This window comes from Primulina eburnea, chromosome 14 (assembly GCF_022965805.1).
Source record: "Primulina eburnea isolate SZY01 chromosome 14, ASM2296580v1, whole genome shotgun sequence".
NCBI classification, from domain to species: Eukaryota; Viridiplantae; Streptophyta; class Magnoliopsida; order Lamiales; family Gesneriaceae; genus Primulina; species Primulina eburnea.
In genome coordinates this window covers 26,981,105-27,005,584 of record NC_133114.1, presented here as the reverse complement: position 1 = coordinate 27,005,584, position 24,480 = coordinate 26,981,105, and the positions used below count along the sequence as shown (strand labels likewise).

At 31.8% G+C, this 24,480-nt stretch overlaps 2 protein-coding genes across 3 annotated transcripts; both read right to left on the bottom strand.

Annotated features, from left to right (window-relative positions):
• Window positions 1-1,638: 1,638 nt before the first annotated feature.
• On the bottom strand, window positions 1,639-6,170 carry LOC140812109 (agamous-like MADS-box protein MADS3). Of its 2 annotated transcripts, none has more exons than XM_073170306.1 (8): window positions 5,781-6,170; window positions 3,663-3,741; window positions 3,440-3,501; window positions 3,118-3,217; window positions 2,620-2,661; window positions 2,200-2,256; window positions 1,960-2,105; window positions 1,639-1,883 (listed from the first exon to the last, which is right to left on the bottom strand). In XM_073170306.1, the coding sequence occupies exons 1-8, from the start codon at window positions 5,960-5,962 to the stop codon at window positions 1,793-1,795; spliced, it is 759 nt and encodes a 252-aa protein (XP_073026407.1). In that variant the 5' UTR covers window positions 5,963-6,170; the 3' UTR covers window positions 1,639-1,792. The 2 variants fall into 2 exon arrangements, with proteins under 2 accessions (XP_073026407.1, XP_073026406.1); XM_073170305.1 differs by having other exon boundaries at window positions 2,200-2,262; window positions 5,781-6,162.
• Window positions 6,171-22,845: 16,675 nt separating this feature from the next.
• On the bottom strand, window positions 22,846-24,146 carry LOC140811922 (probable carboxylesterase 8). Its single transcript, XM_073170047.1, has one exon. It carries the CDS (start codon window positions 24,118-24,120, stop codon window positions 23,008-23,010), a length of 1,113 nt encoding a protein of 370 aa, XP_073026148.1. The 5' UTR covers window positions 24,121-24,146; the 3' UTR covers window positions 22,846-23,007.
• Window positions 24,147-24,480: the final 334 nt, after the last annotated feature.

The window sequence follows — 24,480 nt, the reverse complement described above, 5'->3', positions numbered from 1 at the left end:
AAAACCTGAGAGAATACTTTGTGTGTTCAGAGAGAGTGAATATATAAATGAATAAACAATGAATGAAACTTGGTATTTATAGGAGAAGAATAAAGTCCTGATTTGGTAGGTCTAGTTCTCAGAATTTTGAACGAGATTAGATTAAATCTTCGGTGGCTTTAACTTTTTTGGCTTTATTTTTGTGGGCTACCCTTTAATGTCTAAGTGGGAGCTCGATTTTGATTTTCTAATTAGTTAAAAATTAGTCTTGATGTAATAGCTTGTCTTATGTTGCACTGTTAGACTCTTTTTTTTTTTTTTTTAACGACGTGTGCAACTGTGTAAATTTCCGGTTAACACAATGACCTGCAAATCACACTGGACAAACTATATTGCTCAGACCCGCTTGAGAGAGTGTTATTATGAGAAATCGAATTCCTAAATATTAGTCCACTACAAGAATAAATGCTTATGGTGACATGAATAAATGTCATCATATTCAATATTTAGTGACATTTAAGTTTTAGTGACACCTCCAATAAATAACCTCTATTCCAATGTCGTCTTAAACTTCCTGACATTTTTTAATGTCATTATAAGATGTTAATGATAACTTCATATGTATTACTAATTATTCATATAATGACAATTTTAAATGTTAGAAAACTCATGTTTTAAATACATTTATACATGTCTTGTTATTATAGTAATAATGACAAATTTATATGTCAGTTAAAATCATTTATAATGACAACTAAAAGTATTGTGTATGTTATTTATAGTGACAATAACAAATGTGGGAATATTTGGGTTGGATAAATATAGGAGGAGAAAAAAATAGATAAAATAAATGTGGGAATAAAAAAACATATTAGATTAGTTATCCTGACATTTTTAATTGATATAATTTTTTATATGGAGAGAAACAATTATTTTCCCTCCTCCAATATTTATCCAATCCAAATATTCCCACACTTATTTATAGTGACAATTTTTAGTTTTTTAATGATTTTTTACGACGTGAGAAAAATAATTGTTTCCCTCCATATAAAAAATGACATCAATTAAAAATGTCATGATAACTAATCTAATATGATTTTTTTTATTTTACACATTATTAATTTTTACAAGTGTAATTATTAAGTATTTGTAACAACATTTAATTAAAAGTGTCTACAAAAAAGTGTCACAACAGCCATTTATTGTTGTATGGGTCACTTTTACAGGATTTCTTTGTTGGAGCATGATGTTGAGTGTTTTTCGCTCGCAAACGTACAATATCAAGTTTTAGTCTTTGATGAGTATAGTTGTAATGATCCTATGCTAATTACATTTTTATTTGGTAAAAATTGAGATTAATTATTTTAAAGTACAAAATTAAAATAATTAAGTCAAATAATTAAATTATATATTAGAAAATAACAATTTTAAACAATATTAAAATACCCGTGATCGAAATACTGTGGCTGATGCATTATTAAATGCAACCTTTTGACAGAAGATAATGCAAGGTTTCCAAGGAAAAGATAAATTATTGAAATAGCTTCTTGCAGCTGATATAGAAGCATGTCTTGCATAGTTATGCCTGTACTTAAGCTGCTTTTGACTCATTTTCCTCGAAAATTTTGTTCTTGTTCACTTTGTAATTTGGAAAACTGATCTCATGACCATTCGTAAATACATTAATATCACCAAGACATATCTCATGCAATCATTCTTACATTTTAAAAGCACATATAGAGATTCAAATATCCCCAAAGTACAAGTCCTTTTAATTAGTCTAATGGGACGGATAATTATAAACACGCGAAACTTAAAGTGTCCACCCTTGGATGAAATTACTTTCAACACCAGTGCTTCTTGGAACAGATGATCCTAATTCTCCAAGATTGTAGTGATGATACCTATGAAAAGGAAAAAAAAAATAGTAGGAAAGGAAAAAAAAAGGGCTAATATCTATATAGAAATATTGAAACATACCCTATTTCCAGCACAGGTACTTCTTGTTCGATGTCAATAGGATGGGAAGCCTGTTGGACGATGTAGTTATTGGTTTCAGCCGATGTACCAGCGTTCCAAGGGAAAGGAAGGGTTCTTAGACTAGCTTGCTGTCCTTCTGCTTCAAACTGCACATTGTAATATCATCAATCCCTGGATTGACTAGTTGTAAATATTTACACAAATTTTGTCTTAAAGCAATAGAGTTGTAAATATAAATACCGATGACATTTCTAGTGAAACCTTGATCTTTAGTTGTTTGTTCATGTCTCCAAGCTGCTGCTCCTGGCAAATGTTTTATGTAATACTTGAATGAATGAGTGAAATACATACGTAAAACCTTTCAAAAAGTAGGCGATCATTCATTACGTATTTATTGATCTTATGTCTTTTAAAAAAGAAAATGATAGCTTTTCCCACTAAATTTAGGTCCCCTAATGTTATATAGTACAAGGCATGAACCAACACGAGAGGATCGATTCATGAAAAAAAACAGATGATCCATTTAACGTCAGTATCATTGAAATTTAAGTGCCACTTCTTACATTCCAAAGTTTCATTCATTTCTAGCAAATTCAACCGATTTAGGAAACATTAATGACATACCACGAAGAAAGATCTTAGGGAAGAAAGAGGATATACCTTTCTGCGAAGCTCTTCCATTTGCTCCATCATGATCTGTGTCTGGAATGGTTAAGAAAACAGGAGAAAGGAACTCCATTATAAATTTGACACATTGTCTTACTGAGAACAACATAAGAAAGATGCATTTAGAAGTAAGTATAAGGAAACTGAAACAATTCACATCCTGAACATAAAGTATTTTTGAGGTATAAAACTTTTGCTAAAATAATCTTCCTATTTTGCCTTGCGATATGACCGGAAGTGGTACTTCCCATGTGACAAACACCGTAACAAATGAGTTCAAATGAATTTTATTTATGACATACATATATTTTCAATGCATCGAAGATCTAACGTTTCATAGGGAATACTTCTCCAGGTATAGCGTAGCGTATATCGACTAAAACAATTGTTTTCGCACTACACTTATCGAAGACAAATTAGGAAAATTTTCACATCTATGTATGTGTGCAGAAAATCATATACTATACAAACACACTTCAGTAAATATAGTACCTTCCTTTGTCTGGCTTGAGAAAGAGCTCCTTCAAGTTGCTTCTCAAGATTCTGCAGTTCTTTCACACTCAGAGGTCCAAGATCTTCTCCAAGCAAATGCCTATAATCAATCATTTATATCAAAAAATTTCATTCATGAATCAGCAGTCTAAAATAATTCCATCCATCTATTCAATGATACTTAGCTAGGATTACTAACTCTCAATTTTAATTGACCACACATAGAAAGAACAATATAGGTAGTTTCTTTTTTTTTAATCTTTATCTTGTGTAACCTATATATAGTGAAACTCATCGTAATTTAGAGAATATTGGCAATGACCTTTGAGTCCGTTGAAGAGATTCATACTTGGCCTTCAATTTTGCGACTTCTTGATACCAGCTCTTAGTAGACACCGAAAATAAATAAATAATCTCAACTTTATGGATTAAGTTACAAAGAGTGTGTGTGTATGTGTGTGTATAGGACTTATAAAATTAAATCTTGTTCAAATTAAATTATGGTAGTTGAAATTAATTAGATTGTCTTAAATGATCAAATTAACCTGTGTTTCAGTTTGATCAACACTGTTATCATGAGGAGTAAAGCAGCAACGCTGGTAGCGCTCAAGGGTGGTGGTCATACTGCCAAAAAAATACAAATCAAGAAGAAATTATGTACATTATAAATTATATAGTTGATAAAATAAGATTAGTTAAGTTGAATGAGCGAGGGCCGCGAATATATCGAAATAACAGATATGAAGATTAAATTAAGGTTGAGATGTTTAAGATGGTTTGCACATTTTTAACAGAGATCATCGGTTAACTAGTGGGTGATACATTGTCTTAGAATCAAATAATAATAAATTATAAAAATATAAAAAGAGCAACATTATTCAGAAATTAACTATGACAATGTTAAAATCCAATGAATTTATTGTTCTTAATTATTTGGATCGAACTTATAATACTAAATTTCAAATTAGACTTGCAGGAGAAAGAGAGTTTTAATCTAAACGGATCATTAGGGATGAGGTTAAGTTCCAATTGTTTTTTGTGAACCCAAATTGTGAATTTTTTTAAGGAATATTATAAAAATACGAGGCCATTATGATTCAATATTTTCCAAACGGATGGACCTAATATAAATATTATATTTCGTTAACATAGATTAAGTAATAAAAGCTAGGAAAAAGAAAGGTGAGTGCATCATCTTTCAGTAAGAAATCAGGTTTTCAGGGACATTACGCCAGTAACATAAATCACAACTTTCCTGGATCTGAAATCTGAATCTTTTTCTTAAAATCTGGAAAATAGAAAATAATAATATATCTTGTTAGAGGGGAAAAAACAAGTGAAATTTTATTTAGTAAAAATTAAAAAAAATCTAAAATTAGCGTGTCCTTTTCTTTTAAAAGTCTTAATTAATTTTTACTAGGTGACTAAGCAAAAGAAGGAAAAAAATCTACGCTGACAAACAAATCAGAAACCAGAAAATTGGAAACTAGAGATTTTTCTAGTCGAGTTAAAGATGAAAAGACTTCACCAAAATTTCGAGGAAAATAAAGAAATGAAAAGAAGATAATCTTGGTGGACAGCAGTCAGCAGTTAATGAAGAATTTCCACACACAGTACATCCCCAAAGATTTCTTTCACCAAAATGCGTAATCAGAAACAAATTCATGCTTCAAATCCTAAAATCCACAGAACCCAAAAGAACAATAATAAATTTACCTTCTTTCCCACAACAAAGATTTTTACCAAAATATGCATCATGGCCTTCACAAACACATAAGCCTCACATATTTCAGTCTTTTCTTGAAACAGGCGCGTCTTTTATAAACACGGTATTTTTCCTCATGAATCACGAACATTCGCGTGTCACCAAATTTTTTTGTATGTATATATAAATATATATCGTGTGTACATGGTGGGATCATGATGGAATGGCTGAAACCAGTGAAGCAATTAACCACTGAGAATATAAGGATCGGTGCAAATAGCAAGAAAGAAGACAAAATCTGAAGCTTTAATTTTCTCCAAAGGGTGTAAACAACAGTGCTTAATTTCTTGGGTACTCTATGTCTCTCTCCCACTAAAATTCTGAAGCATTCAATTAAAGACGAGAAAAAAAGTTGAAGAGAGAGAGAAAGAGAGCATGAAAAGGAGAGAGAAACCCTAGATCTTGCACAGAGGTCCGAAAAGATAAGCAATTGATCAACAGTGAAACTAAACGGTCACCTTACAATTCACAATAAACCTCGTCACTGGGATTCCCAGTAAATCCGTGAAACGTGTCGACCCCTCATTGGGAGAGTTGTAGGAAAAAGCATCCATCTTTGAGCCATAAAAAATATACATATATATGAATCCTGATGTTTTTTTTGAAGCTAGAAAACTATAAAAATTCTTTTATCCTTCTTCATCGTGTCCCCATAAATTCTAAGAAGTTTCTACTTGAAAATTTGCCAGCTTTGTGGTTTTTAGATGTGTTTCAGAAAGTTCATACAACCAAAAGAACAAAAAACATACCAGAAAACTAAGGTTAAACATACATAACATGTAAAAATACGAATTGATATTTATGTGCACACATGGAATCATGGAGTACTCAAGTGAGATAGATCTGTTTTATAGATGTATGCTTAAATATGTAAATATTTTGTATGTATATATATTACCTAGTGCTACTAAATTCATAAAGCTTTCCCCTGCTAGAGAAGATGATAAGGGCAACCTCAGCATCACAAAGTACGGAGAGTTCATAAGCTTTCTTCAACAGTCCATTTCTTCTCTTAGAAAATGTAACCTGTCTGTTGATCTTGTTCTCTATCCTCTTTAACTCCACTCTCCCTCTACCCATTTTTTTCACGTAGTGAGTGTGTAGTGTGAGTGTAAACGCGTGCCTGTGTGTATATATATGTGTGTGTGGTGAAAGGAATTTGAGGGGAATTAATGGAGGTGGGGTGAGTATATATTAAAGTAAAGGGTACTGAAATTCCTTCTCTTTGTGAATGTAGAACGCTTAGTTCTTGGATTTTTCTCTTGCAAGAAAATGGTAATCTAATAATTCCTCTCTTTCTTCACCCCCTTTTTCTTTTTTCCTTTTAGCAATATGTGCTGATTATGTAAGCTGAAAACTTTACCTCTGCACACACTATCTTTTCATTTCTTCTGTAAAAAATTAAAACTAAAATTAAAGACTCGCCTTTTCTCGTGTGACAGTATTTTTTGGACATGAGAAGATAACATTAAGTTTTGAGGAATCAATAGTCTCTGCACGTACAATTTAATATGTTATACGTACACTATGCTTTAAGATTAAGATTACAGCCCTAATTCTAATTACAGAAAACTATTCAAAATCCTAGGTGTTAAGACTAGAGCCCTAATTCTAAATACTGAAAATAAATGATTGGCGAAAAATGAAACGTAAGAAAACACGAGATTCCTAGTGGTTCACTCGTCCTCTTGCCATTATATCATCTTTAATTCGCCGCATTAGAACCACATTTTACAAATTTAATTACAGTAATATAACGCGAAGTTTGATCTGTGTACAAGCTCTACTTGAGGGCTATATGTGTTAAGGATAATAATTAAGTCTCAGTTATATAATATAATCATGTCCAATGTGTTGAAAATTTGATTTGAACCCAGTGTTACATGGTGGTTCAACATGTCAAGATTGAATGGCAAGTGAGTCATTTTTTGGACCAAAACACTTGAACCTAGAGAAATTAAGGTCCTCTTACGATTTCTGAGGTATAGAATGTTGAGATCGAACTTGATAGAAATCTATTAATATCACTGACAGACGAGTCACAACCTGTAGAACGTAAAACTATATGAGAGGACATTGCTCTAGTCATGGCCGGCACCTTCATTATCAAGTCCCAACCCGCCGGCCATAAGATTTTACGAGACGGTTTTTTCCAGCTACTTGTGATCAGTCGCATTATCATTAATGGAACGGTATGTGAATGTTAATCGATCAATTTCATATCTAGCCACCGTATATTTTATTTAGTCTAATCTTGAAAATGTGTAAAGAATGGTGGTTTGAAAATTCAACTATATATTCTCGGAAAAGTTGTTCTGATTCTCATCTATACAAGGCACATATGTAACTTTTGAAGAAGTAGAACTCCAATGTTTTTTGTTTAAAGCTTCTATATATCATTCTCTTTTAAACTCCATATCTCTTTGTTATGTATTCCAAAAGTGGTGATATTTATTCCTGTATCCCTAGCTTAAATCCTTTCGGGTGATATTTACGTGTCCAATAGGTTGTTAACAAGTGGAGAACAATTTTAGCTTTGTTATCTTTCATCTTTTAATCCAATTACCAGTAGCATTATAAAGGGATTATGGACTAAAAGTTATTATTGTGTGAGCTATTGTAAATAGGAATTTTTAATTGATATTTTTTTCGGAAAACTGCAATATTAGTTTGTATGTTTGTTTGTTTTTTTTTGAGATTTTGTTATTCTATGTTGTCAAATTTCAGTCTGAATCTATTATCTTCATTATTTTGGAAATTTTATTCATTTTTCCGATGTGACGATACTGTGACACATATGCCGCACCTATGGCTCAAACATGATGCTGATTTGTGCAGTGTCACACCAACACTTCTGATAAAAAAAATGCAAAAAATTGAAAGGTGTATGACTACTACTGAAATTGGACAACATTATTGACCAAAATCGTAAATAATCGCAAATAATGCAGTTTTTCCTTTTTTGAGGAAAAATGTAAAATGTAGGAACAAGCAACAATATTGTGTGATCATAAGTAAATTTCATTTTTTAAAAAGTATAAAAAAAATTTATATCGTAAATTTTACATTTTCCATTTTTCATCATGTTATCAATCAATTAAAGATTTTAGTCCACTAACTTGTAATTTATATATATATAATATTTTAGTTTTTTTATTGGAATATTGATATGACACTGAACACGTTAGTTATATCTGGCACCATATCAGTGTTTTGGTTCCATGTCATCATTCTAGTGGAAAAGTACTAAAATAGAAAAAAAAATTGCAATTCGGTATACTAAGACCGTGAATTGACGGATAATTAACCTGACAAAAAGAATATAAATTACGAAACCAATCTCCTTTTTTATAAGTAAATTTCTTTACTCCTATGTTCTTGTGTAAAGACTGATGCTTATAAATGGTGCTTTCGATAAATGTTGGTGTCCAATGGTCATTAATCATATCTAAGATATAAAATAATTTTTGTTTGCTTTTTCATTATGTCCAATACCAAGACTGCCGTTTCCTCACTCCTGAATAGTAAACTAGCTGAAGTGATTGAATGATAGAATTAGTACTACATGTGACTGTCAAACAAGAAAAAGAAAAGGGTGGTTTAAGAAATATTCGAGAATTGGCCTGCCCCCATGTGAAAATAGGCTCAAATTGTGGATGCTTACATTCATTTGGAATTTGGATAAGAACCAAGAATGTTTGATGATTTAAACTTCAAATACTTGGCTGTTTTATTATGTTTTGGTTGATTGCATTAATCATTCAGTAAACCTATATATCTCATGAATCTACTTGAAAAACCCCACCCTTTTCGAACCGAAAATGTAAACGAAAACGTGTGCAATTTATGTTGTAGATATCCAAAGTAGAAATCTTATCTATCGTAACATAATAAAGCTGAGAAGTTTGTTAAGATTGGAATTTGGACCTAATTCAACCCCAAAAACTAGCTCAAAGGAGGATTGTTCAAGACGTACCATATATACAACTCACAGGTATTTTATCCAATCGATGTGAGACAACTAACACACACCCCCTCACGCTCTTGAATGAACATCTGGAGCGTGAAGTTTACAAATGACCCAATTATGGGCAGAACGGGTGACCCACCTATGAAAAGTTCGATTAGGAAAGATTGTACATGATGTTTCTTTCCGAACATTTGGCTGATTATGGGTGAAATTCGAGTTTATCTGAGATTTTGAATTGCCGCAGATTGACCCTCTTAGTCATTTTCTAGTTATAATTTCCCACAATTTCAAGATTTTATTAAAGTATCTCCTAGCGTCTCGTCAATAATCCGATGGTGTGAAAATACAACTCAGCTGTATTTTGCTGACATGAGTTGGATATTACAAACTTCTCTCTAGTGTCTCGTCAATAATCCGATGAATGAGAAAATATGAATCAATTGTATTAAGCCTTAATTAATTTTGACTACTTGTAGTTATGAAAGTGAAAATACAAATCAACTGAATTCAGACTCAACTTTAAGCACTTATTCTCTGAATAAACAATAAGATTATTAGAATAATAAAGAAACAATCAAGTGTAAATAGTTGCGTTTTCAGACAGTTTTATTATTTGAATTAATATAAAGTAAAATTAATTATTTAAATAGATTTAATAAATTATTGAAATTAATTCAATTTAATGTATAAAATTATTTAAACATAAATATAATGTGTAATTTTTTTTATAAATTTGTCAACAGATACATGATGAAATAAAATAATTGTGAAGATGGATTACTGAGAATATCAATATAATTTTAGAGTATTAAAGTGATCTGATGTAGATTATTAATTAAATGGAATTGAGTAAATTGTATTATCTATACTATATTATTAAGTTTGAAGCATTAGATTAAACTCGATGTCATGATGAATTTTTTAAAATTACAACAATACCCCTTTAAAATTATAAAGTACTATATTTTCTAAAAAAAATTATAAATTTTTTTTATAAATTATATATTCTCTTATCAATACATATCTAATTTCCAAGAAAACTAAACTACTAAAATATTGTTAAAAAAAATTATCCAAACTTTTGAATTTTTTTATGATCATATCATTCATAATATAAATTTTTTTTATAAGAGAACATTAAATTTAAAATAACACAAAAAATATCATGTATATGCACATAACACGTACAAATAATCGTTAGTTTTTATTAAAACCCTAGTTGAAATAGAATATTCTTGGCGAGAGATGATCATATTTTTGGTAAAAACTTGTGTGAGACGGTCTCACGAGTCGTATTTTGAGACAGATCTCTTATTTGGGTCATCCATGAAAAAATATTACTTTTTATGCTAAGAATTTTACTTTTTATTGTGAATATCGACAAGGTTGACTCGTATCACAAATAAAGATTCGTGAGATCATCTCACAAGAGACATACTCCATATTTTTTGTGTTAGTTACAACTTACATGACTCGAATTAAATGTAATATAACTTCTACTTTTCTTTCTCTTTTTTTAACCAAACCAACGTACTATACATATTGTAATAGCATTTTACTTATTCTAAAGTTCGAGGAATACTTTCCCATAAATTAGAGGATAAAACATGAAGTTGGTGCTAGGTGGATTTATTCATAGTCGAACAAGTACTAATCATAGATTTGCATAATGTCTAATTGTGTATCCAATATTTTGGCTAATATTCCCAAAATATGCTACAAGAAGAGAGAGTGATGCAAAAGGTAGGTTTAAAAGAAGGAAAAAATATATTTTTTCGGTACTATAATGTGACATGACATGACAAAAAATTGTTGTCTTGACGTCGGACGTTGTTAATATGTCCGATGTCTATATCAGAACTCCATTGAAAAATAAAATAAAATTGAAAAAAATTAAATTAGTAAACTAAGATCATGAAGTTACCGAAAACGAGACTACAAATATAAAATGTGCAAATCACGTGAGAAAAAACACCATTTCCTCGAAAGAAGCTTATACGTTATAATATGGACTAACGCAGATATTTACGATGTATTGGAGATGATAAATACTAATTAATATCTCATTGATGAAAATATTTTTTGATTTACATGGTGCAATCTTTAATGAAATATTCGTTAATGGAATACTACCACTCATCAATTTCAAATATATGAGTTAAATATAAAACATGAGAGGAAATACACCTCGAACAGTTAACATACACACAAATTTGATTACCTAAACAACATATATGTATTCTACATGAAATACATATAGGAAAATATCATATTTCTCGGACGATCAAATTAAACGACCTACGATCTATATTATCAAATACTTCAATATAATTATGTTCGGATCCAATTTTCGAATTCTGAAAAATATTAGACGCTTTTGAACAACAAAATCGAAGATGAATCAACTTTGTGAGACGGATATCCGTCCTTACTCGATTCATAAAATTTATTTCTTTTTATGTTCAAATTATTATTTTTCTTAGCAAAAATTATGAATAAATATTGTGTAATATATTTATGTCCCAATTATTATTTTTCACTACAAAATTATCATTTTTGGTTAATTATGTTATGAAAAATACTATATAACATATGTCGATTTGAGTTAAAAGTATTACTTTTATAATATATATATATATATATATATATATATATAACTGGAGAAAGAATGGACCCCCACATAGGTCACCTCTCCCTCCACGAAAGCCAACACAGTGCTTCTATTCATCCTTCAATTTTTCTTTCTTTGAAATGACCACACCTTTTGTATAACATAATCGATTAATGTTACATATTTCTCTTTATCCATTGTCTTTTACTAGGGAAATTCACGTGCCCCGTTTGATTTGATCAGTCTTAGAATCGAATAAAAAATTCAGAAAACAGGAATTTTACTTAGCGTGTCGTATACCTGTTTAAATTGTTCCCGAGTGTGTCCGGCCATGTTTGTATAAGAAATATCATGTCCAATCTGGCATCAATAGTAATTTATTTATGTCAACAGTCCTCTTAAAATAGCTAAAACGGACCTTTAATGGTATAATAATAACAACAAAAACATAGTTCGATCGGACCATCTACTCATCCTAAACGCCTTCATGGTTCGGACCATCTACTCATCCTTCGCAAATTATCTCCGACACATTGCGACTTTAGGTCTGCTCACTCCCGATTTCAAGCTTTTAACTACTTGCACGTTCAATTTGGCGCATCAGAAATGTTGATCATCAGACTATCTGATTTCTCATGATTATCGAGCTTCTAACTGATTTGATAGTAAAAACATAAAATCAATTTTTGATCGTATAACTTGTTTTTTTTTTAGTTGTGATCATGTTATCAGTTATTTCACTCATCATCAACAATCGATTTGCTTTGCTCAATATGATACGACAAGATTTTCCATCCAATATGATATGATAAGATTTTAAGTAAGTATCAAAGCAATGTAAGCTTTTATAACTTGAACCTCTAGTTTGACATACCAGTCTTATATTGAAACATCTAAATATGTTGAAAATTAACTGGTTAGAAAATGTAGAAAACGAGTTAGGATACTAGAATTCATTGAATTAGGGAATTCTTTTTTTTTCACCAAACTTATATATATATATATATATATATATATATATATATATATATATATATATATATATATATATATATATATATATATATATTAATAGAACACTTTTCAATAAGGTTCAAAAAGAGAAAACATGACACCACATGCAACTTCGTCTGCACATATTTATTTCGTCCAACGTGCCGACAGGCAATAACTATAGTCTTGCCAAATTTACTTGGGCTACATTTTAGAGTACAATCACAAGCTCCATACAATAATGTTGAACATAGCACTAACATAGTAATTTGTATGATGACTTGCTATAAACACCTCTGGTACCATGATGTTATGTATGCATATATGCATATAATATTGTATATTTGTATTTTAATTATATTAAAGAACAAATAATCAAGGAAATACCCTTTGCAAATAGGAAAAATAGTAAACAGTCAACAAAATTAAAGGTATTTGTATTAAATTTGTTTTGAATATTTTTGCGATCAATAAATGTAGAATAATGGGGTCACAAGATTATATTAAAGGGGTGATGAGGCCTAGTTGTGTAATGAATAATGTATGGTGGGGCATTGGTAGGCTGTGGTGGTGGCCAAAACCTTCTAAATAAAGAAAGTTTTCATGGTTAAGTGGGAATGTTGATTGCCCTTTTTGCCATTTTTCACCAACCCTTCTTTATCACCTGAGCTTTCACCCTTTCTTCAACTATCGAGAGATGCCCTTATGGTACCACCAGTGGCGGAGTAAAGAATCTGGCGTTATCGGATTAAAATTTTAAACTCTAACTTCTTTTAATTTTTTAAATTGATATCCGGGCTAATATCAAATTTATCCAAAATTATACAAAAATTTACATATAAATTTTTTTAAAAAAAAAATGGACCACTCGGGCTAAAGCCCGGGTACAAGAGGCTGTAGCTCCACCTCTGGGTACCACTCGTGAATTTCCTTTTTCTCAAAAAAAAAATTTATTTAAGACTTAACTTATATATAGATGATGAGTGAGTCTCATGTGAGATCGTCTAATGTATACTAATCTTTGAGACGGGTCTAACATACTCATATTCACAATAAAAAGTAATACTCCTAGCATAAAAAATTATGTTTTTTCATGGATGACCCAAATAAGAGATCTGTCTCACAAATTCGATCCGTGAGACCGTCTCACACAAGTTTTTGTCATGGATGAAGCAATATAACCGATTTAATTACTGTTATCGGTCTTAATTTGTTGCAAATACTGTGACAGTTTAGCCAACTAATGAAGCAAATTATCGGAAAGCATTTCTTGGAACTTGTGGCCTTTTTTGCTGAGCATGGCGACTTCCGTACAAAAAAAAAAAAGACTGATCGAATCTACTGTTACAATGCATATGTGATACATACATTGTAATCGCGACCTGTTAAAATGCGACTTTTGACAATTGTTGTTAGTACTATAAGAGAAGGGCCCCCCCATCCAACATTCTACATTTTTGAGATACTTTGGTGTCTCTTCAGTTATTGCAAAGCCCATGCGCGCAACTTTGTCCTAATCACTTCTACTTAAATTTTTTCCCTTGTTTAAAAGGTATTAATGCAGATATTTAATTTCTATTTTACTAGAACATATATCTTTGGTTCATCCAATATTTTAAAAATATGATATCTCTATGCATCGTTAAAAAAATCAACCGCATAGCCAACCTAATTGATTTCTAAAGATGAATTTTTTAAAAAAGATATATATAGAACGATGTTCAATCAATTTGTATTGGATAAAGAAGAAAATTAGTCATCGATTTTAAGTTTGAACCCGATATAGAGAAATTATTGGAGAAATATTTGAATGAACAAGAAGAATTTGATATTTAGGTAGAAAAAATCGCATAAGCCCGACTCGTTTTGGGCGGCTGTGTGTTACCTTGCCTAATTTATTTCGAAAAAAAATTAATTTTTAATTAAAAAATCTGAAACATTTGAAATGCTAAGAAAATGAAAAATAAATTTTAATCAAATAATTCAACTAAAATTTAAAAGTATTACTATGAGAAATTAATAACTAATAAAATTAACTAGTTAAATAAAATATGAGAAAAAATGCTACAAAATTAATTATCATTAAAATTCATTCAAAATAAATCAAATAAAACTTTAAAATACATATATATAAAAAAAAACTTAAAAATATGAATCTATATAAAAAAAATCATATTTGGCTGGCCGGCCCTGCCCTAACTTGCGACCGGCGCAGGCTCAATTTGTTTGGCCCGCTTCCAAACGGGTTGAGATTTATTCAACCCTGTACTCACCATTTCTACAACGGGGCGGACTAATTTGATGGGTCCAGCCCAATTTGACAAGCCTACTCGTAACTTATATGGTGTAATCAGCTACGATCACAACTGAAGATGCAATTAAATTCTGAAAAAAAAAAAAAAAAATTCCTTCTGTGTAGGATTAAACGAATAAACCTTTTAGTTGTTTAAAAAACAAATTAAACCTTGTTACCTGTGCAGGTTCATATGTTCATCAGTCCCACATACTGCCTAGAGAATCTTACTGGGTTGGTCATCCAATTAAGTACTGGGCCAAAAGTCCGTGGGAAAACGCTCAATTCTATCGGGCTAAGCCCACCAGATAAACGTACACAAGCAAATACTTAATTGATCATATTTAATTGTCAAAGTAAATGAAAGAAGAAATTAGGCACTCTAGTCAAGCTTATTTTGCTGCAAAAACAAATTTTTCGTCAACTCCATACAGTTTCTTCAATTCAGTGTATATGTCACGCCCCGGGACGGGGGTTGGTTGACACCGGCGTTGCTCTCAAATATTACATTCGAAAACAACAAGCCTCAGAAGTACAGAATTTCAGAAACCCGTCTTTTATTCATAATAATCATTGTCTGTTACAACTCAATGACAAATGTTTTACAGCGGAAATGTAAAACATAAAATTACAATGTCTGAACAGATGCAGCGGAAAAATAAAACATAAATCAGAACTAAGAACAACGATTTTCATCACCAGCCCCAAAACTGACGTTGCTCCTCTTCTTCTATCAACTCTTCCTCGTTCTTATCTGAGATGGGTTTGGTGGGTGAGTGATATGATTGTCACTCAGTAAGCAGGGGCGGGAATAACTCCCAGTTTTCGAAATCGTTTTCAACAGAAACAGTAATATAATTATATACAGAAAACTCGTATTTTCATAACAGAAATCAGAATTCAGAATTTACAGATTTCAGAACAGAAATCAGAATTAGTAAGCACTGAACATGTTAGTGAATTTCATGGCTAAACTGATATCAGTCCCCTATATGTTCTCTCCTCTAAGGGGTGAGGCCAGAATCAGAATCAGAATTCAGAAATGTTCAGAATATATATTCCTACCATTAGTTCACTAGGGAGTTTCAGTGCTTCAAAATCATATATCAGAAATCATACAGAAACTGAACTTTAAAACAGAATTATCAAACGGATTTCAAGATATTTATACATAAGCCCACTTACTGTAATTTGCTAAAAGTATTTCGGTTGAAATCTGAAGTCTGCTTGTTCTTGCTACTGGTTTCTGCTGTTCCAAAATCAGCACTCTCTTAGCTCAAATATTTCAAGTGACAACTCAAGATTTTGGTAAACCAATTCAGGTGTTTGAGGGTGATATTTATAGGCAATGTTTCTGACTGTTAGACTCTCAATTAATGGCCATAATCTGCCATTAACAGCCTTTATTCCATGTCAATGCTTCAGTTACAAGTCTAAGCTGAATCAGTAACTATCTGCTGGAATCTTGCGCTGCTGAATTCTTCTGCTGCTGGATTCTGTCTGCTGGAATTGTGTCTGCTGGAAAAATATCATCTTCTGAATTATTGACTGCTACTGGAATTGTTAGCTTCTACTGAAATTTTCCATTGCTACTGAATAATGCTGCTGGAAATTCGGGTTCTCACAGTATAACTCTTGACATCGACGTTTACTTTGTTAATTAGCATCGATTACTTTAGCAATTTGTTAAATTATATCGTTCAAATTATCAGTCTTTCATTCAGATCATCAAATTTTGATTTTTTTTTATCTTGACAGCCTTAGATATGACATATGTGGATGATGCATGATGAATCAAAGTTTGTTGAAAGTTTTCCTCCTCGAACTCATCCAGACTTTCTAAACATCTCTCTTGATCAACTACTAGCTAGTCGATCTCATCTATTCTTGAAGACTCACCACCACTTGGTTAACTTCCTTTTCTCCCTCGACGACATGTCTTCTCCTTCGCAGTTTCAGCTCCTTTTTCAAATAATTCTTGAAGCACATGAAGATAAGGAAAAACAATTGACATGATCAGCATCGTGATACACCTAATCAGTTTTCATTAATATATCAAGACAATAATAATTGAAAATTACCACAAAAATAATAATAATAATAATAATAATAATAATAATAATAATAATAATAATAAATCAAACCTCATCCGCTGCATCAATTTGTTTGGTGAGTGTGTCTAATGTGAGACTGTCTCACGGATCTTAATCTGTGAGACGGATCAACTCTACCCATATTCACAATATAAAGTAATACTGTTAGCATAAAAAGTAATATTTTTTCATTAATAACCCAAATAAAAGACCCGTCTCACAAATACGACTCGTGAGACCGTCTCACACAATTTTTTGCCATATATATCATTCCAATCTAACAAACTTCTTGGCTTCAAAAACTTCCAGAACAATAATCATTTTCTTTCAAAGTTTTTAGTATATGTGATTAAACAAATAAACTGTTAATTGCTTCAAAAACAAAATAAATTTTTTTTATCTGTACACTTTCATAAAATTATACTAAAAGTAGATATCTTGTGAGACGGTTTCACATATCTTTATTCGTGAGATCGATCAATTATCTCATATATATATAAAATAAAAAGTAATAATTTGATTAAAAAATAATATTTTTTCATAGGTGACTCAATAAAAGATACGTATCATAAAATTGACTCATAAAACCGTCTCACAAAAATTTTGTATTATATTAATCAGTCCTATGCTCGGCCAAATATAACAATCGGTAGTTATAAAACTTAATAATTTGTTGGCCTCTTATCAAATGTGTATTAGTTTTACAAAATCATTATCAATGGCTAACAAGACACACTCACGCGATGCTTAGATTTTTAATTTAATTAGTTATTTTGAAATAATTTAATTTATTTATTATGAGTAAAAAATTATTTAATTTTCACGATTTATTAAAATAAGTTTTTATATAATTTTTATTGAATGAAATAATGAGTAATTTTATCCATCCATTAAAATGATCGAGATAGTTAATTTAAAAAGTTGATGTATTATTATGGAGTGAAGTAATTGGATGACGGGATTGCTAAGAAAACGAAAGAAGAATTTTGTTTCGGCTGAGAAAGACCGAAAGAAGAATTTTGTTTCGGCTCAGAAAGACCGAAACAAAAGTTCAAATTCAAATTCTCTGACATTTCCCACCGATGTTCATTGCAATGCCCATCCTTTGAATAATCTATATTCATGGTATGCAATTAAATCTTATACGTAAGGCATGTACTGAATAATTACCGTATTTCTGATATTGAAGATCATAATCTTTTCCAGCATCTTTTCTTTGGCGACATCGATTCTTTACAAAGAACAACTTTCTGCACCCGAGATGGGGGAAGCTTGTGCGCATTTAGTGCGATTTTATTTCAAAGGGAAACAAGGGTGTTGCACAACTTTCAAGCAAGAAGAGAATGGAACACAAAAATCAGGGGCGGATCCAGGATTTTGGCATTAGGGGGGCCACTTTTGCAACGGTTTTCTCTAAAACCGTCGCAATATGCAACGGATTTGCGACGGTTTTTGTCAAACCGTCGCTAAACCGCGACAGTTTCTATATAACCGTCGCTAAAATTTTTTTTTTAAATATTTGGGGGGGCCGTGGCCGCCATATAGCAACGGTTTTTGATAAAACCGTCGCGAATGTGCGACGGTTTCCGTTACAACCGTCGCTAAAAATTTTTTTAAATTTTTTTGGGGGGGCCGTGGCCCCCGTTCGCCCTACACTAAATCCGCCCCTGACAAAAATAAACTTTTCCCTGATTGAAACGATACTTTACTGGACCATGCATGACATCAAGAATTGCGTCAATTGGCTTCCATGGGCATATATCCCGGTAAAGTGTTTGTGCATAACATGAGTGTCACAAGTTCAAATGTCAAGGACATCAAGAATACGCAACTGACTTCCATGAACATGACATAGCGGTAAAGTATTTTGACTACAACATCAGGGTCACAAGTTCAAATGTCAACAGTGATGAAAAACCAAGTGAGAACAAGTTTACGACCACGTTATCTCGGAGCCAAATAGGGGTAAGTCGTTCTCCCCATAATTAATTTGACAAATGTGATTAATCTTGTAAAAATTAAAGATTTAAAATGAGTTTATAATATACTACGAGGGACTTCTTTATGTTAATTATTTTCGTAAAACGAAGACGAATACAAAATAGTTGCTATAGGGTCCATTGTGCAGTGACGCAGGCGTGGGCCTGGGCTCGAAGCGTGACAAAATGGTATTAGAGATGGTCACCGGTAAGGAACACCGGGAAATAAGTGTTATGCGGGACAAAGTGCTACATGCATGTGAGCTGCTTTTTGAACATGCGAGACAAAGTGTTACATGACATAAGGAGGGGTGATTGTGATACCTCTTGTCCCTGATGGTAAAAATTAAAAATTTAAAATGAGTTTATAATGGGCTACAATGAACTTCTATAGCAATTTGAGTTAATCATTTTCGTAAAACGAAGACGAATACGAAGTAGTTGTTATAGGAGTCTATTATACAAAATTGAGCTCGAGGCGTGATAACAAAAGCGAGATGATACCTGGTTTATCAGGAAAAGAAGGAACTGAGCCAACAGTTCAGACTCATAATCACCTTTCATGTAAGTCCTGGGCAACCGGAAGACCCCACCCCCCATTCGTCACACCGAAAATCAGGTTGCAGAAGTCAGGATCAGGGTTCACATTGGTGGGCAAGGACAGTGACCTGAGCAACTCATTAACGAATAGAGGAAAACATGTGAATCTTCTTCCAACCTGATATCTGATTCAGTTTTTTTGCACTCCACTGAAGCATCTTTGATTTAGAAGAAACACTTTCATTCTCAATGTATAGAGATCAAAATCAGGATCCCATAGATCGAATATATCGTTTCGTCATTAAATGTAGGTAATATCAGGATTTAATATGCAATAACCAATTCGAGGAGGGGAGACTTCCGGGATGGGGAATGAGGGAATATCGAGCGACTTACATTTTAAATAATAAAAAAAAAAGAGTCATCCCAATGTTACTTTTTGCTCATAAAAATAAAAACATAAATTAATCAAAATAAAGACACCGCCCCAAACTCAACACAAACAAAAAACTACACCCCCAAAATATTCATCTTAAATGTGTAAAACTCAACTCAAATATAAAAACATCGATTTAAATGTGAAATCTCATCCTAAAGATAGAAAATTCGATCCCAAATATATGAAAAACTAATCCTCTTGTCTTTTAAATTACTCTATTTGATCAAATTTAAAAAGTCAGATTCCCTCCTCCCGGATGTTTTAATGACTCGTACCATTTTCCATAATCACGTTGTTTCACGTAACTTTAAACGTGGTCCCGACTCTCTTTTAACATTGACTTTAGTAGTAATCCAAAACGACACATTTTTGGATGGGCATCTTATCTTTGAAGAACATATATATATATATATATATATATATATATATATATATATATATATATATATATATATATATATATATATATATATATATATATATATATATATAAAGTCTTGAAACCGAAGTATTCTCGTACCAGCTTTATATAGGAATTAAATTTTAAAAATAAGAAGAAAAAACAAATAATAGAGAAATTCTTTTTCCTCCTTTCGTGTCTTAAACTGAACATGAAATACATTTTAAATTTGAATCTTGAATATATTGTTAGTTGGATCGATCAAATATGAACAGAATATATACAAAACTTGTCAATTAAATGAGACATATGGTGAAATGATAAACGAGTTATAAATACAATACGTAGCGCCAAGATATGGTAGAAATTTTACGCTTATTTTTCACAAGGATACACCGAGCATGTATATTGGAATTGAGTATGAAACTCAGAAAATACTCTCTTGAAAGTCAAAACAATTTGATGAACCTTTGCGCTTACATAATGAAAAATTGTATTTTTTTTCATCATGTATCTTTGTCTCTTTGCGATTTAAGTTATATAAGTCGTCAAATTTCACGGTTGGTTCGCTCTTTTTTTGTTGTAATGTAAGTAAATTTTTAAACGTATTTAGCGCTGATATAACACAGATGCGAATATGATGTGACACCAATGCGAGCTGATGTCACTCTGATCTATGTAATTCTATATATATCGCTTATTTTACAAATCAAATGAAATGTAGATAATACAAAGTGAAGTGTAAATATAACTCCCTAATATCACCCCAACATTATTACAGCTCGTTACATCTAATCTACTTATATATAAATATATCATTTTCAACTGTGAATTTTCATGTACGTTCTTCTCTATGGGCATTAAGAGTGTACAGATTATATATGTTCTTTTGCAAATTTTTTTAATATTTTATTTGTAGTATTATTTGATTAGTTTCATTTTCTTCCAACTTCATTCATACAAAGAGAAATTAACAAGAAATTGAAAAGTATGGAAATTAGTTACTGCTTTAGAATTAAATTTATGAGATAATTATTATCATTTTTCTAAACAAGGTAATTCTTATAATTAATATTAATTATAGTGATAATTTATTAGTATCTGTTAGAGATTAAAATTTTTATATATGATATTTTTTAACTGAGTTTACATATTAATTTAATCAATATTAATTCACAAAAGATCTTTTATCATATAAAATTAATTATCTATAATATATTTTCTAAGAACAAACAAGAGAAAGTTAAACAAAATCCATAATTAACTAAAAGTTAGAAAAAAACACAATTGATATTTAACTTAATAACAAATTTATCGGTTTTATTTGAACATTATCATGATAATTTATTTAATTAAGGGAATTTTTATTTGACAATCATTAAATGTACTACATTTAAGTACATAGTGATTTTGGTTTTGGTAAAAAAGTATCATATGAATAAATGAATATATATGATTTAGTGTCATAATGTATTTTTATCTATTGTATTTTAATATATTTAGATTGATAAATACTCTTAAACAAAATATTATTTAAATGATTATGATTATATTTTTTAATTATTAATCATTCACGTACAATGCACGTGAACATTTCTGAGATATATAAATGCAGAAAATTAAGTGATATTACTGGCATGATTGAAATGCTTCGATGGTATTAATATGTATCACTGTTTAAATACTCTTCATCTGAAAAGTCAAGCAACAGGATACAAATTTTAAAAAGATAATTTAAAATTTAAAATAGGACAAAATTAGTCCGAACAAATTTGGGGGACAACAGAGAGTGATATCATTATACTCTTTTCATTCCACTCTGTAAAAGTTAGTCAAAAGTAGAAAGAATGCATTTTTTTAAATTAAAAAAAAGTTAAATCAATATAATAATGCATGCTTCTGATTTTCATTTGGATTGTTTGATGCCACGTATAAATATAATGATTCTAATTATGAGGTTCACATGTGGAAGTGGAACAGGAATCTCAATCATTTGGATAAATGGAGGATTTCATGCCATTTGATTATTTAATATTTCTTGAATTCTTTGTGTAAATTTCAAATTCGTTATAGAATTTTAAACAGTAAAATTTGATGAATCTCGAATAAATTCAAGATGATCAAGTATATTTTGAAAAGAGTGTGTCTCATATGAGATCGTCTCACGGGTCATAATCCGTGAGACGGGTCAACCCTACCCATATTCACAATAAAAAGTAATACTCTTAGCATAAAAAGTAATATTTTTTCATGGGTGACCCAAACAAGAGATCCGTCTCACAAGTACGACCCGTGAGACCGTCTCACACAAGTTTTTGCTTTTTGAAAAATAAAAATAATAGCAAATCAAATATTGTAGCTAATAACAAGAAACCGATGATTCAGTTAAACCAATATGATATTGAAAGAGTCGGGTTTTATGCTAATATTCTTAGCATAAAAAGTAATATTTTTTTATGGATGACCAAAATAAGATATTTGTCTTATAAAATACGATCTGTGATACCGTTTCACACAATTTTTTTTTCATATAGAAAAAAATCGAAAGAAACCAATTATTGCAAGAGAGGAAATAATTCGGTGAATGTGTTCGTTTATTTTTTCAGTAATTAAAACTGATTATATATATATAAAAAAAGGAGCAATAAATAAAAGATATACGCGATTTTATTTCATCGGCAACAAACTGGCGGAGGTACAACTTTCAAACAAGAAGGGAAATGGAACACAAATCCAAACCTTCCATCTGCAGTTATTTATGAATATTTTCTAGTACCGTGATAAGAAACATGCAGAAAGATTTTGAATCAATATGAAGCATAAGAATTCTCGGGCTCAATTTCTGAGATGGAATTGATGAAGTTTTTCATATCATCATATAGTTCCTGAGCAGCTGTCTTGTTATTAAGCTCAATTCCATGGAATCCTCCCGGATTGAAACGATATGTCACAGGCACCCGGCATGACATCAAGAACTGCGCCAACTGTACCGACCTGTCCACTAACGGGTCCCCGTAATCACCTTTGATGTAGACCCTGGGCAACCGGAAGACACGGCCCAGGTACGTCCCGCCGGAAATCGGGTTGCAGAACTCGTGATCACGGTTCACGTTTTTGGGCAAGGCCAGTGACCAGAGCACGTAATTAACGTATAGTGCAACGTAGGGATCATCTTCCAGCCTGGCCTCTGATTCAGTTTTTTGCATTCCACTAAAGAATGCTTGATTTAGAAGCAACCCTTTTATTTTCAATGGCCTGAGATTAAAATCCAGAGCACGAAGTGCTACATGGTAGGCTATATTGGCGCCAGCGCTGCTGCCGAGTATAAAAACCCTGGAAAAATCACCATACTCCATCCATGGATCCCGCCCGGTGGTACCCTTAGCCTGGTCCTGAACCCAGAAAAGGGCGTTAAGCGCGTCGTCATAGGCCGCCGGGAGACGGTTCTCCGGCGCGAGACGGTACTCGACGGAGACCACAACTGCGGGGAACTGGGACGCGATATCGTTGCAGAAATTGTGGAAGATGACGGTGCTCAAACTGAACAGGACGAAATCACCGCCGTGCAGGTAGATCACGATAGGTAGCTTCTTGTTTTTGGGTGGATTTAGGGGAATGTATAGGCGGACATAGGCATCAGATTTGTAGCTTAGAGTGATGTCTGTAGAAAGTGCGATCGGGGGAGGATTGGATGAATCTTTGGATGGAGTAGCAGGCACCATCGGGATCTGGATCTCTCGGTTTAAAGTTCCGTTTGCATTCCATGAGATCCCCAAGGCTTTGAAGGCTTCTTGCCATGTGTGTCCTGCTTCAAGATTTGGTGACGCAGATATTGTTTGCTGCCATGAGATGCAACAAGTGAAAAGGATGAAGAAAACGAGAGTGACTACGGATTTGTTAGTGTGAAGAAGAAGAGCCATTGTTGGTAGAAATTTTGTGGCAAACCAGTGCTATTAAATAAGAAAGTTCTTCATCCATGAACTCAACTGTAACATTAATTAAAAAAAGTACGTATGTAATATCATCGACTCCCGCAATTCATACGTAAATATAGGATGAGAGGATATACGTATAAAATTTCCAATTATCTTTTTTAAAAAATATATTACATAAATCCAATTCATGTGAACTGGAGTGGGTCATACTCCATTCCACATGTTCAAGTTCCCATATCCTCGTGGCCTAGTGGGAACTGGTTGACATGAAATTTTTATTTTCTAATATTGCATGCTTAAACAAAAAAAAAAATTCTTTAATAATTAATAGACCTAAATTTTAGA

Coding starts and splice junctions, on each gene's coding strand:
- LOC140812109 (XM_073170305.1), bottom strand. CDS start 5,962: ATGGGTAGAGGGAGAGTGGAGTTAAAGAGGATAGAGAACAAGATCAAC. Junction 2,263..2,619: donor TGGAAGAGCTTCGCAGAAAG/GTATATCCTCTT, acceptor AACATTTGCCAG/GAGCAGCAGCTTGGAGACAT. Junction 2,106..2,199: donor TTTCACTAGAAATGTCATCG/GTATTTATATTT, acceptor TACAATGTGCAG/TTTGAAGCAGAAGGACAGCA.
- LOC140811922 (XM_073170047.1), bottom strand. CDS start 24,120: ATGGCTCTTCTTCTTCACACTAACAAATCCGTAGTCACTCTCGTTTTC.